The 14766-nt window shown below is 42.0% G+C and overlaps 1 protein-coding gene across 6 annotated transcripts in view; it reads left to right on the top strand.

Annotated features, from left to right (window-relative positions):
• The window catches only part of TBC1D9 (TBC1 domain family member 9), a 70159-nt gene extending 58248 nt beyond the window's left edge, over nucleotides 1-11911 (top strand). For 3 of the 6 annotated variants that reach the window (XM_080402598.1, XM_080402597.1, XM_080402596.1), the window contains 6 exons: nucleotides 550-790; nucleotides 6062-6127; nucleotides 7343-7429; nucleotides 8329-8403; nucleotides 8539-8642; nucleotides 9628-11911. In XM_080402598.1, the coding sequence (XP_080258724.1) occupies nucleotides 550-790; nucleotides 6062-6127; nucleotides 7343-7429; nucleotides 8329-8403; nucleotides 8539-8642; nucleotides 9628-10353 (1299 nt within the window). In that variant the 3' untranslated portion in view covers nucleotides 10354-11911. The remainder of the gene's footprint in view (nucleotides 1-549; nucleotides 791-6061; nucleotides 6128-7342; nucleotides 7430-8328; nucleotides 8404-8538; nucleotides 8643-9627) is intronic. The other 3 variants (XM_080402599.1, XM_080402601.1, XM_080402600.1) reach the window with 3 other exon arrangements.
• The last annotated feature ends 2855 nt before the right edge of the window (nucleotides 11912-14766 follow it).

Here is a 14766-nt window from a genome sequence, read left to right as displayed (position 1 = left end):
CTTTCTCTAAGCTTCTGAATCGTTTAGAATTAGATTCCACTGAAATCAGCTCCAGAGCTTTCACTGACCAGTAAGACTGAAAGAGTAGGACTTTACACAGTGGTTTTGAGACTATACAGTTCAACAATAAATATTTCAAATAAACAGCTATTTTCATATGCTCTGAAATTAAAGATTTCATGAATCCCCTTTCTGACTTGACTGTGTGGTGAGGCTGAAGGGGGTGACGAAGCACAGCAAGCCTGTGTATGTATGTATGTAAGTATGTATGTAAGCAGCTGCCTGCTGCTCTGTTCAAAACAGGTATTTCATGTTTCATCTGGCTGGAAGGCAGAAAAAGTTCTGCTTTTTCTTCTTTTATGTAGAGGGGTGTATTTTTGTGTTGGTTAGAGGAGAAGCCTCTCGCAGAAGTACAAGGGCTAGATAGACGGAAATACATCTGCTAGTCTTGTGTTGTTTTAAGAATGTGTGTTTATGAGTTGTTTGGATTTTTTTATATCATTGATAGCAATGGTGATGACGATCTCACAGCATTTGCCTTCTGTTCAGGCAGAACATCTGACTAGCTGCTACTGGGGAGGAAACAGCAATGCTATTGACCGGCATGATCCCAGCCTGCCTTACCTGGAGCAGTACCGGATTGACTTTGAGCAGTTCAAGGGGATGTTCGCTCTCCTCTTTCCTTGGGCATGTGGAACTCATTCAGACGTGTTAGCTGCACGCTTGTTCAGGCTGCTTGATGAAAATGGAGACTTGCTCATCAACTTCCGTGAATTCGTCTCTGGGCTAAGTAAGGAGAATTCACAGCACTCTCAATCAGACCAAAACAGTTTGTTTCTAAAGGGGAGGGCTCTCAGATAAAGAGGCTGAGTTTGACATATCCCAATTTGCATAAGTCACCTTAGGTTTTGAGAGTTGCTCACGCTACCGTTCAGTCCATTTTATCATGTCTGTGACAGTGGTTCCCACTCGGATTTAGGCTGGTCTCAGTAGGTGCATCTACATTTGCCAGGGGTGTATCACAGAGAGAGAAGGACTACACGTGAACTACACATCCATTAGGGTCTGAGGATTTCCCTGACTGCTAACCTTCAACACAAAAATGACCTACAGCTTGTGTGCTTAATGGAGTGATTACTTCTAATCAAAGTATTTCCTTTAGGAAAGTCTTTTGCATGTTCTTCCGTATGTTCCTCTCAGTGACACTGCATTTTATTATCTGCTCCTTAAACTTTCCCTGAAAGCTGGGAATGTATACCTTTTGTCAGTGTTACCCGCTCTGGAAAGAGGAGAGAGGCAGCATTTCCTCCCCTGGTTGTTCAGGAAGACTTGAGAAATTTATGCGCACATATAAGGGGCAGGAGAGGGATAGGGTGAGGATGCTAGTTTTGTTTGCCCCTGCATAAAAGTGCTTCTCTTTAGAAGTCTGCTGACACCCCACATACATGTGTCCATGTGTGAGGGGAAGGTATTGTACCTCACAGTATATGCAGTGAGAGGTACTACATGTATTACTTCTGAAATCAATACCCAAGACTACTGACTAAGAGAGAGTAGGATGGAAGTCACCTGAAAAGGAGAAAGTGGAGGTACAGGTCAGATAGGAAGGCTGAGTGTTGCCGATGGAGATTACAGCCCGTGCAAGTCTTGAAGAAGCAAGACTTCAAGACATGAAAGTCAGTGTTGCAACAAAGGGAATAGGCAAACCCTAGGATTGACGTGAAGAAGCAAAGAGGAGGCGCAGGAGCTGGCCACTTTTGAATACAGCCATGTTTTGAATACAACAGGAATTATTCCCTGTAAGTGACCAGCATCTCACCATTTTATTATGTGTTATTTCATGGCAACCTAATGTTTCTGCCAGTTGTTTCTTCAAGGATTCCTCCAGATCCTTTTTGAGAGAGAAAAGGTTTGCCAGTCTGGCTTTCAGCAACTCTTTGTAACAATATTTTCAAGCATTAGGGCACCAAATGCAGCCTTGCATTAAATCCTCTGTACAGCAATGGTAACACCTGCTCTCTCGCAGGTACAAAATAGCCATGTGGCAGTAAAACTGACTGCACATCTTGCCTTCACACCACCTTAAAAAAAACGGTGCTTCCTGTGATGCAGTTCTGCGTTGTATCTGAGGGACTGTTTGCCAGGTAACACTTAATGGCTTTTTGAGACATGACCCATGGATTAACTACTCTTGCTGTTTGCAGGATGCTGTTAATAACAATCAACCGGTTTGTGGTTGAGACAGCATTTTTTAGAGCTAATACTGAGTAATAAGAACAAGGAATAGCGTTGGCAGCTGTGAACAGAAATGAATGTTAAATGCACAAATGTGGCTATAAGCCAACATAACTGAACGATATCTTCATTGGACTAAACAATCAAAACTGCTCATTCTGCAAAGCCATATTTTTTCAGAGACTAAGCCCAGTGTGGCATAGCTTGAAAACAGGAGGGTTTTGTTGTGCTGAGGGTGATTGTTTGTGGGTTTTTTTTTAATCAACCTCCTTTCTTGTTGACACTTCCTTGTTTGAGAAGCACATGAATGCTAGCAAGGGCAACATGGATTTGCTTAAGCGTATTTCATCATGCCCGGGACTTATAAACATTCCGCTGATACCAGCTGCTTCAGTCTGCCTCACCAACCCAATATTCCTTGGCTAGGAAAATCTCCTAAATGAGAAATATCTTCTGTTGAAGCAACAGGGGACTGTGTCACCTCTTCCTTGTGGCTGTCGCAGGAGGCATGGTCAGAGGGTGGGCATTCTGGAGGTGACCTGTGAGCACCGTCCTCTCTCTTCTTACTGTGTCCAGACAGCAGTGTTGGGCTCTGGCCCTGGTTACTCAAGTCTGTCTTTCCTAAAGGAAGTGTCTGTTCAAGTACTTCCCAGGCATGGCCCATCTCAGGGGGTGCTTGATGACGGCTGAAGCAGCCATGGCCCTTGAAGCATTTCCATTTTGCAACTCTGTCTTGCAGTGGCCTTATTCCATGCGCCCCTAAGGATTTGTTCCCTCAAAGCCTCTCTTTGAAGCCACTGACACCTACTAGGAGCTCCACAGAGAGGAGGTAAAAAGGGGTGCTGTGTGTCCCAGCATGGGCTGATGGCCCTTTCCTTCTGTGTCAGCGTGAAATCCGTGGGACGTGAAAGCACCATAATTGTAATTGGGAATCTCCATTTCCTTTTTGTAGCCTCCGCAGCAAATAGCTCAAGAACCTCCTACTTCAGGTGCCTCTAGGGCCTCAGCTGAGCAAAGATGGAACAACCTGGCATACTTTGTACGCTTACTCTGTGTCGTGTTGCTGCAAGTTCAAATAAAGGAGTGATCTTGACTAGTTTCCGCTAGGAGTTGTGCTGCTCAGAAAGGGCTGTCAGCCTTGGTTGTGAGCTGTTTGGGGTGTGCACTCGTGAAGCAGCTTACCTGCGCCTCTACACCACGCTAGATTACAGCATGTCAGCTGTTGACTCAGGATCCTAGTAAGCTAGAGCCGTTTCCACATGGACTCTTAAGTGCCCCCCTGCCTCCGATCATGTTTTTGCAATACTCCCTTCTCAGAGCATGCGGCACTTCCACCTTCCCAATGACTGCTGGTGACTGCAGCGCTTGCCACAGCCTCGTGCAGAAGTCAGCACCACGAAAACTCCATCTCTCAAGGAGTATCTGAGCGTGTGTGTATTTTATGGGGGTTTTTTCCTGAAAAAAACCAAGCGCAGATTGCAGGAGGATGTTCAGAAAGCAAAGTGTTAACCTCACCACTCCCCCAGTTCTTTCAGGCAGCTAAATGCTGTACAAACACTCCACACCCCTCTCCACTTGCCCCTCTCTTGAGCGTAACTGAAGCCAACGCTTCTATGTTGCTACCAAGTTTTATGTTAACAGAATAAAGTTCTAACCTGCTTAATTACTTTGTTAATAGCCTCAAAGAAGATGGGGGGAAAACTGCACATATGACACTATGCCCAGAAAAGACTTGACACCTGCATGGTGTTGACAGAAGGGGAAGGGTCAGAAAGGGGGCTCAGTGACAGTTGTTCTGGTCATGCTGTGAGGAGGGGGGTGTTGGTCAAGCCCTGAGAGGGGCAAAAGCAGGTGGGCGTGAGGACACTGCTTGCGGCGTGAAGGTGACAGTGTTCACTGCTGCTGTTTCAGGTAGAAAGATTCAAAGGGTGTAGTTGTACTTTTTTCCAAGCACGGTTTCTTTTCTTACCACAAAGTAAATTTAAAAGTTCTGGATAAAAACTGGTGATGCATCATCTGAGACTCAGACGACAAAAAGGCATGGTTTGCTGAGAACTGTTGAAGGTTTAAAGACTTGTGACTCCAGGGTGCCGGGAAGGAGTTCTGGTTGGGACTAAGCACCTCCCCAGTGCTGTTCACAGGCCCTCACCAGTATCATCTGCTTTGCTCTTCAGGGATGCAGGGGCCGTGCAGGAGGCCACTGAATTCTCTGAGCTCTCCTATGAAATTAGCCCTGTACTGCAGTGTGCAGGTCAAAACGGTGGCCTGAGCAGAGGTATCCACCCATACAAACTCTCCATAATAGGGGCACGTCTACCAGAGGTCCATTCCTTTTCTGTTGTCTTTATGAATGGGGCCTTATTTTTTCATTTCTTAACACACCATCAATCCTCAGATTTTGGGTGGCCCGCTGCAGCTAACTGTCAAGCAGTTCCTGCAAATTGCCAGTCGGCTGTTCTGCTCTTTTGTAAAGCTTTCTGGGCTCTCCGGGGGGGAGACCCGGGGGGGTTGTCTCTGAGAGTCCACATAGCATCTGGTCTCGCATTGTTGTCTTTATTTGCATATGTTTTGAGGGAGGAAAAGGGTCTGGCATTAGGAAGTACACGTAGATTCATCTCAGGCAAAAAGTGAAAAGTGGTAGCAGTTCAGCTTTTTCAGTTCTGTTCCCATCTGGGGACAGGGAGAGGAACAAGGCTACATGTGTCACCAGGTATCCTGTGTCCCATATCCTTTGTTGGTGAATGCATCCCTAGCTGTTGCTGGAGGATGCGGAACTGCAGCCCATTGCGTGCTTTGGTTATTTCATGTTGCCTTTAGCAGTGGGGCAGTTCTTGTGGTACCTGGGTGCGTAACCTAAGGCGCAGTTTCACCAGAAGGGAGTGCATTATCTGCACGGTGTAGTATACCACATAGGAATGTAAGGACACTTTGTGCTTAAAAAGAACAAAGTTGAAAGCAGAATGGCTAACGTAGAAGTACTCGGTTCTTTGGTCTAACTTCTGTATTTATGGTAGTCTTAAGCTTTACAGTAGACTGTGATTGTTAGTATTTGCCAAACCACGTTTTGTGGTTTGCATCACAGAGGTGAGTTGACACAGTGGCCTGTAAGGTCAAACAAATCTCTGTGTAACCTAATTAATGAAGGTTAATTCATTTGTTTATGAATTAGACATCATAACAAGTAATATTTGTGAAGAAGTCTGATTATTTATTATTTCAGTACTTTAAAATTGACAGATATCTGTTTAATTAATTGGAAAGAGGGGCTACAATACAAATGTACAGCTAATTGTAGTGTAGACCAGAAAGGAATAAGGGTTGAGGTGGATAAATCACTAGAGAGTATTGCCTGAACATCAGTTTAGCCAGTGGCTAAGCTGTGATAAATGCTGTTTACTTCAGTTTCTCTCTTTTTTTTGAGAAGTATCTTACTGTTCTAAGCCATGTGATGTTATTACGGGATCCTCAGATCAGAAAGTCTGAAGTCCGCACAAAAAGGTCTTCTTAACTTTCAGCTGGAGGCCCTTCTGACTGGTATTGTGATGACTGTAGATTATTTTTGAGCATTTTGAAAAAGGCATTTAATGAAGGACCCAAGGGTGAAGTACGGAATTCAGGGTAAGGTGGTCTGCGTTCTCTTGCTGTTTCTGCTGCAGACCGTATGATCTTAGAAGTCAAGTGACTGCCTTATGATCTCAGGCTGTAAAGGGAGCACAGTGGTTCCCAGGGTGAGTGTAGCAGCTTCTAAAATGAATTATTGTAGCAATAAATAGAATGGCATTGAATGCTGAGTATTAACATACTGTGTGTGTATGATGCTGTTTAGGTGCAGCATGCCACGGAGATCTTACAGAGAAGCTGAAGCTACTGTATAAAATGCATGTTTTGCCTGGTAAGTAAATGATGTTAAAATAGCTGTCATCTTGTTGAGAACAGAAATTTGGAGCAGAGTTGTTTATGACTAGCTTTTCCAATTAAAAATTAATTTGTGGGAAGTACCATAGCTGTTTATGCAGCAGTAAAATAAGAGACCTTCTACCAAACCAGACATGGGTTTGGAAAGTCTGAAAGCACCCATGCAGTCCTCTATTGCTCTGACCACAAACGGGCGGTTCATATGTGTCGCTTGCTGGTTTAGCCGGGGTTGGTGACTCCCCCCGTGCATAACAAATACAGTCTTCCTCAGCATTTGGTGCCATGATGCACTTTATTTAATAGTAAAGTTAGCATGCCCTGGCTACTCGTTTCAGTTCCCAGGTTTTCTTCTTGGTTTCCCCTCTGGTCTGATAGGACTCTTTGCCGAGGAAAATCCAGATTATTTCCTAGATGTGTTTTCAAGGGAGCTGTACAAACTGTTGGACTTAGCCTTAGAAGGGCAGTTCAGAACCACCTCAAAACAGTTTTGCCCCTGAAGAAAATTATGTTCTGGAACTATATCCTCTCTGGCCTGTCATATGTGTGCCATAAAGAACCTGTTGCTGTCCTCATTGAACGTGCAATTTAGGTATACTGGAGCTGTTTGAGTAGTTTAATTCTTGCGCACATTTACGTCCTCTGGTAAAGATAATCCAGAAGTTTTGAGAGAACATTCATCTTCATGTGCTTTGAACACATGTCTGTGATTGCTCCCAGCTGGCTTTGCTGGAGGTAGGCTTGAGTGATTCACTAATTTAACTGGAAAAAAATACAATTTTATTGAACTATGACAGAAGAGATCCATTTTTAAGAATGCCGCTTCTGGTATTTGGGGACTGGTAAGCTCATACCAAATCATGACAGACCGTTTTGAGCTAGGAAAGAGTTCACACCCTGCTTGGGACACGCTGAACTGCACAGGAGAAAGTAATGGCAGTAGAGGTGGGAAGATGGGCAAGTCAGCCTCTGAAAGCAAACAGCTACTTGTTGGTCAGAGTTTGCTGGATATCGAGAGGAGACCGTACAGGTCCAGTTCATCTCCTGTAAGCTGAAAAGAGATGATTCCTAACCCATCACATCCTCACACTTTTACTTCTAGAGACTGACATTCTAAATGAGTCAATGGAAATATATTCTAGTTTTTAATTAAAGGGTGGAATTTTTAATGAAAGAATTCTATTATATTGCTTAGATCCATCCCCTGAGCAAGAAGAGCCAGACTCTGCTTTTGAAGCTACTCAGTACTTTTTTGAAGACATCACACCAGAATGTACTCACGGTAGGCACCTTTTGTCTCAGGCATGAAAAGACGAAGTAAGGCATTTCAAACAACAGGTCTTCTTAGGAAGCTACTCTTTTATTGGATTAAACTTTGTAAGTGAAGTACTCTCTATAAAAAGAAGTACGCAGTTTGAATATGTTGATATCCATAGAGGTGCAGGCGTGTGTACACAAAGAACTCCCCTGGACTGTGCATTGCAGAAGTACTCACAGAGTAATGTCATCGGTCTGTTGCAGTAGAAGTAATTTTGTGATGAGTGCAGCATATATGCCTTGATGGAGAATGAGAATAAATGTATTGGCTTTCAAGATATATTTCGATCAGGACTTAAAATATCCTAAAACACTGAAGCTAGAAGATACACCAAAATGTAGTTCAGCAGTTTAGAAGTCTTTTGTGCCCTAATGAGAACCTGGGTCTCATTGCTGTTGTCTTAAATGGCGCTCTCTTTCTTGAAATATTTGATCGTAAGTTTCTCTTTGATGCAAGAAAAATATTGCCCATCCTTCAGATTACAGGGGGAAGGAAGGTTGTTTGAAAATACAAATGAGAATTAATAGACTAGAGATGACAATTTTAACAGACAAAAGAAAATGTGCTAATATATCCACCAAACACCTATCACACTAGATGCTGTTTGTGTTGTGGTTATGCTGGCTAATCATTGTACTACACAAACAAAACCTAAGGTGGTCCCTGTCTTAGTATTTATATTAGTAATCACATGGAATTTGTCAGCAGGTTTAAGAACAAGCAAAAATCATCATTTAGTCCTGTCCTTTTTGCTCTGCGTTTTCTGCAGTGTAAACATTTTATTTTGCACTGTACACATGAAAAGTATGTATGTATCTAGAACCACACTGACCTCTCTCTCCCCCTGCCCTTCCACTTCCTAGTTGTTGGCCTAGACAGCAGGAACAAACAAGGAGTAGATGATGGGTTTGTTACAGTGAGTCTGAAAACAGACAAAGGTATGCATGGTGTCTCCATTTGAATTACACCTTTAATTTCTTGTAAAGATGCTCGTTTGAAAATGGGAAAAAAAAAGTATTAATTTAAGGTTTCTTCATGGACTTTTCCTGCATCTCTGGGTGATTTGTTGGCAGTAGGCAAGAAGAGCTCACAAGAGAATCGAAACTATCTGCGAATGTGGAGCCAAGAGAACAAATCCAAAGCAAAAAACACAAAGGACTTGCCCAAACTGAATCAGGTACTTCTGCTGACACCTATTTTTCATTAACTTTATTTATACATATTTTTGTACATAATATTTGATACATTAACACTGAACAAAGGTTTTATTTTGAAGCAGATACTTTTTTACCAGAGCAGCAGTCAGCTGATTACAGACAGTTCGTTGTTTTCGACATACTGTAACTGGCATTCAGCTCCCAAAACATCCTAAAAATGAGATACATGTATATAGGAATGACAACGTATTATTTTGATCTCTAGACAAAGGGTGATATGACACCGAGTATTATCACCAACTTGCTCATAATGTCCAATGAACATTACTTGAAAGAAGCATTTTATGTTTTGTAATTCATATTGTCAGTCTCAGCCCCCTTAGATCCGTAGCTGCTAAGGAGCGGGAGACCCTTTGGGACAGCTGTTTCCTCCAGAGCATTTAGAGAAGGTTTATTCCCTGTAGAACAATGCGTCTTACTTAAGGTAGCCCTAATCAAATCCCCTTCCTATTTAATAACGAGTTTTGAATTCCAAAAGGCTGGCATTCAACTAAGTTACCACTATCAATTGAAAGAGAGCTGCAGGTCTTTTTATTTCATTATTCGTTACTTCTCATCAGTTTTATCAGACCCATGTATGTGTTTGCGTGTGTGTATATACATGTATATTATACTTAGCATCATTCCTACAAGAAAATCCACCAAAATGAATACCAAGTGTCGCACTGCTCACCCTCTGTTGCCCTCCTGTGGCTGCAGAGAAATATATTTGTGGTATGTTGGAGGAAACATCCAACAGTTTATTCTAAATAGTTTGAGAAAAGCAGCACATCTGGCTGTCCGATCATAGAAAGTGCTTTCTAGAATGCACCTAATTATTTCCAGTTTCAGTTTAATCACAGAAACGATTGTGTCATACCTCCACTCCAGACTTTTTTAACTGATTTAGTAGATCTCAGTCTGATTTCTTCCCTGCTTTCTGCTGTTTCCTCCCCCTGTGTTTAGGGACAGTTCATTGAACTGTGCAAGACGATGTACAATATGTTCAGTGAGGACCCCAATGAGCAAGATCTGTACCACGCGACCGCTGCCGTGACGAGCTTGCTTTTGGAGATAGGTGAGGTTGGTAAGCTCTTCAGTGCGCAGCCCACAAAAGAGACAGACAGCAGCAGTAACAATTGCAGCAAAACTATTCAGAGTGAGCTTTTTCAGAAGAAAGAACACCAGCAGTACCCCCTCGAACAGCACAAGCTGTTCCAGAGCAGCCTCGTCACCCACAACGAGGAGGCCGTTTGCACCAACAGCGCCCTGGGCATGCAGATGGAAGACATTAAGCTTGAAGACTCTTCTCCCAGGGACAACGGAGCCTGTTCTTCCATGCTCATTTCTGATGATGATACAAAGGATGATAGTTCCATGTCCTCCTACTCAGTTCTGAGTGCAGGTTCGCATGAAGAAGAAAAGCTGCACTGCGAGGACATCGGTGAAGACACCGTTTTGGTACGGAGCAACCACTCCACTTCTCTTCGTAGAAGCACTAGCATTGACAGAGACTGGGCCATCACCTTCGAACAATTTTTAGCTTCCCTTTTGACTGAGCCAGCACTGGTTAGGTACTTTGACAAGCCTGTGTCCATGATGGCTAGGATTACTAATGCTAAAAATGTAAGGATGAGGGGTAAGCCAATAACCTCGGCCAGTGACTATGAAATCTCTACTATGTCGGGATAAAAGGCAGTCGGGTTTTTTATTTATTTTTTTTATTCTGTATTTATTAGTACCTGGCACAGTCCCTGGTATTTTCAAAACATGATTGTTTTCACTAATGTGAAAATGTTGGGGTGCAAACTTAACTATCTTGAAGTATAATCACTCTTTCTGTGGGAAATGTTACACAAATGCAAATTTTATTCAAAATACAGAAAAAAAGTAACAGTTGTCAGTGAAGTGTGTGTATTATTAACCTTGCTGTCAATATAAAATGGTAAAGATTAGTTCTTAATTTCTAAATGTAAACTTAATGCCTATATTTATGTGCATTTTTAAAATAGACATATATAGAGATCTGATTCTTGGGAAAAAAATAAAAAAAAAAAGAAGTAGCTACAATTTGAAGGGACACTGTCAACCTGAATAGGACCTCAGGTGAAATTAAGTTCCAGGCAACATCCCGGAAGGATAACTTTTATTTCATGCCATCTTTTTTTTCCAAGAGGATAATGAGTTTTAACATACGCTTCATTTGGTTGTTTGGTTGTTTTTTTTTTTTGAACATACCACTTTGAATACGTCACTTCAGTGACACCTGCCTGGCTCCTAACTTCCTCTGCTCGAGATACGCTCAAATAGAAGTGAGAAGTCCACCCCGAGCCTAGCTGGCACATCAGGCAGACGTGGTTAAATGTGATGCTTTCTGCTCTGACAGAAGGCAGAGCCCATTTGCCTTCCCCTGCATTTGGCAGCCTCTGGCTGCACCAAACCCGGCGGAGAAAAAGTCCTTTCCCAGCTGCGGCCACCGAGGAAAGATCTCCAGCATGACCCTGCCTGGAGCTGTGTTCCTAACCAGTGGACTTGGAAATTTTGCTGGTGTGCTCCAAAGACAGTGTATGCAGGTCCCAGAACAGATTGGTAGAGTGTCTTTTTAAAAATCGAAAGGTGTTTTTAAAAGTTTAAAACAAAAAAAATTATATATATACTTCTAAAGCTGGATCTGCAGCATATATAGCTTAGCTCTTAAAACTAACCTTTACCACCAACCTATTATATCCTTGTTAGATTAAGAAAATAAAAGCCTGTATTGCGTAAGTCTTCATTTACAACAGTGTAAAGTAGCAGTAATTAAAAAAAATCTGCAAGATAATGTAACTGAATGTTTAAGTCTTACTGAGAACACTGTCACTTTATATAAAATGAATAGTATCCTGTATCAACTTACTGAATAATATGTTAAAATGAAACTGGAGCACCTGCACTTTGAATCCTTGCTTCTTTTATACAGATATTCAGGATTTTTTTTTTACATTTTGTTAGCTATTTTTTAATTCTTATTTGTTCAGTTCAGGATCACGCCTACATGCCTAATCTTTATTTGCTGTTTTGAGAGTATTTTCTGTAGAATACTGTTGATTTTTTTTATACTCCTGTATATTGCATCCATGTAACTTGCAGATTTTTTAGCCAAAGCTATGTTTAATTCTTTTGTTTCGAAAGAATGCTTTTAAACTGTCAGATGAAGTGGTTTTTAACCACAGATAGGTTATGTGAACAAATAAAGTACACTCTGCACAGATTTGATTTTTAACTATTAAAGTCATGCTAGAGGGAAAAATAGGTGATTGTGATTTATTACACAGACAAACGACTTTGGATCTTCAACACCAGGTTTCAGAACAAAAACATTTTGTTGTTTCCATGCCTGGTTTTAACACTTGAATGTGTTTAATTTCATCTGCAGTCAGCAACCCGTGCAAGCTTCTCTCACACTACCCAATTTCATTAAAGTTTTCCCTGCTATGCTCACATTTGGTGGCAACAGTTGTAATTACTTTTTAAGACTCCAGATATTTTATGACCCATCTATGCTTGGCTGTAGCTCACTAGGCATGCTTTTAAAGCTTTAAATATTTGAATGTTTTTTTACAGGGTACTGGTAAGCTGAGATGTCAGCCTGAAACCATGGCAGTGACAGAACGGACATGGATGGTGCTCTACTCAGTGAATTACATTTTTGAAACTTACCATCTGTTTGTGTGCATATAAAGTTAATTTGCAAAACACGACTGTTGATTTCGGAGCACTGCTCGTATATCCCTTGCCTCAGTCAGTTTACTGTTGATTTTTTCCCCCCTTTTGTTGGGAGTAGAGTTCTTTATAATTTAGCTATATGTAGAATATATATAACAGTATGAAAAAGCAATAGTCTTTCTGCATATGAGACTATGCAGATAGGTTTATATGTGTATCAAATAATGACATTAATTTGAAGCCATAATCACCATTTTGAAGAATATGACTTTGTTTTAACTTAAGATGCTGAGGCCAGAGCAGGGTGCTTTATTGTAATGCCTGGCAGCTGAGTAAGTCATCATAGAAGTCTTCAGCCCTAAGGGTTTGCATCCTTAAGCAGCCTGTTGACCTTTTAAAGTTTGCAGAATACCTAAAATATTTCTCTTTTAAACATCTGTCACACTAACATGTCACTGCAAAGTACGTTTAAGCCTATCAGCATTCTTCCACACACCCCTAGAGATGCACAAACGAAAAACATCTGTCTTCGAAGGGCCTGCCAGCTTTGCTTCACACCCCACCCACAGGGCTGGGGGTACCACAGTATCATGAAAATTATTCTGCTGTAACAAAAAGAGGCATCCACAAGTGGATCTCTGGTATAACAGGAGCTGTTTTACAAGGTATCTGCTTTTTGTTTTGCTCCAGGAGCCTTCCTTACCTTCCTGAGCGTGTCAACAAAGCTCCTGAGTGTAAGCCAGGTCATCTTAAAGAATGGCTTTGCTATAGGTAGCAGCTGGGTGAGCTGATTTTCTCCAGATTTTTTGGGGGTGAGGCGGCTCGCCTCATTAGGGCCACACCAAATGGCCACCTGGCTGTTGCCTATTTGATGACAAGATCTGCTGTGACCTGTTTTTCAGTAGCTGGGTGGGAGCTGATGAGAAGAAAGCTACAGTTCAAGTGACAGCATACAGTGATGTGAAACCTTCGAGAAAATGAGTAAGTTTTTCAAGTTTTACTTCTGTGTATAGGGGTGCTACTTAAACACAAGTTGGTATGGTTTTAGAAGCGCCTATGTCTTGTTCTTTGTGTGCTTTGAGATGGAATCTCTTTCATCTGTGAACTGTAGAGTTTAGTTAGGGCTGTTCGTCTCAAAGCTGGGACAGAAAGAAAAGGAAAAGCTTCCTTTTCACAGCTGAGATCTTTGACTGGGCACTGACCAGAGCTGCTTTTCTAGCTTGGTAGGAGCCTGGTGGCAACAGGGTGCTGCCTGCCGAGAGACAGACAGTTGATGATGGAGCAGCGGGAGGTTATTTTATGGAGTTTACTCTAGGTAAAAAAAAAAAAAAAAAAAAAAAAAAAAGCCATAAACATTCTTCTCGTTTTCTTCCAATCTGTCTTTCAACTTACTCATATGCTGATTGATGGTACTTACTTTCTTTGTTGTAGCATCTTATAGTTCCTGCATTTTAGGTGTTAGAGCTGAAGGTTGTGTTCAAGACTTTTAAAGGTTTCCGACATGAGTTTTGGAAAAGCAGACAGAAAGTTTGTTATGTTATATTAAACCTACTGAAAATTTGACATCCAAACTATTGTAAAGAGAAAAGCACCTTAGGAGTTCTTACACAGCGATGCTGGAGCTTCCGTTACAGTAGGTGCCGTATGTCAGGTGTTGTATCGTAAATTAAGATGGCAGAGGCTGGTATGGTATGTATGGTGTGGCTGTGGGAGAATGGTGTAGCCTTACCGCAGATGGTCACACAAAGAGGTGGTGCTTCTGTTTGGGAAGCTGTGCCTGGTTCCTGTTAGAGGGTCTTCATTACTTATCTTTAATGTTGTGGCAGCGTTTTGAAACTGTGGTAACTGGGTCTCACAACAGTAGGTGATGGTGCAGTCTGGTGCGATCCAGAAACCAAGAAACTGTTGCAAAGAGGCCAGATTCCATCAGGGTGCTCAGGGCATCAAAATGAAGCTGGTGCGTAAGCACTGTAAACCCACAGCCTCCCAAATGGAAAAAGCAGCAGCTCAGAGAAGGCAGCTGTGGCGGTACTGGTGTATTTATTACAGGCAGGGAGCACAGCTCGCCCTTGCCATGGTCCCACCAACTTGGGTTGTACGCACGGTGATGACTTCCAGTGCTGTTACTCTCCAAACTTCTGGCATCCCTGTGACTGACTTAACCATCATCTCTTTGTCTGTTCCAGTTCCTGGTAATTCATTAATAATGAGGTACGTTGTAGCTAGAAGATGCTTTTTATCAGAAATGAAATGTTAACTGCAAAAAATACTGGATGCTGTTGTATATGTTTTTGTAAGACAAACGGACTAGTTGGGCTTAAGACTAAAACAGCTGGAAAAAAAAAAGAGGAAAATACTGAGGAATAGCATATGGGTTGGTAGGTTAGCCCAGCCTCTGGT

This window comes from Falco punctatus (genome assembly GCF_963210335.1).
Source record: "Falco punctatus genome assembly, chromosome: 1".
NCBI classification, from domain to species: Eukaryota; Metazoa; Chordata; class Aves; order Falconiformes; family Falconidae; genus Falco; species Falco punctatus.
Note: the sequence above shows the minus strand (reverse complement) of the source record. Positions and strands in the feature narration are given on the sequence as shown.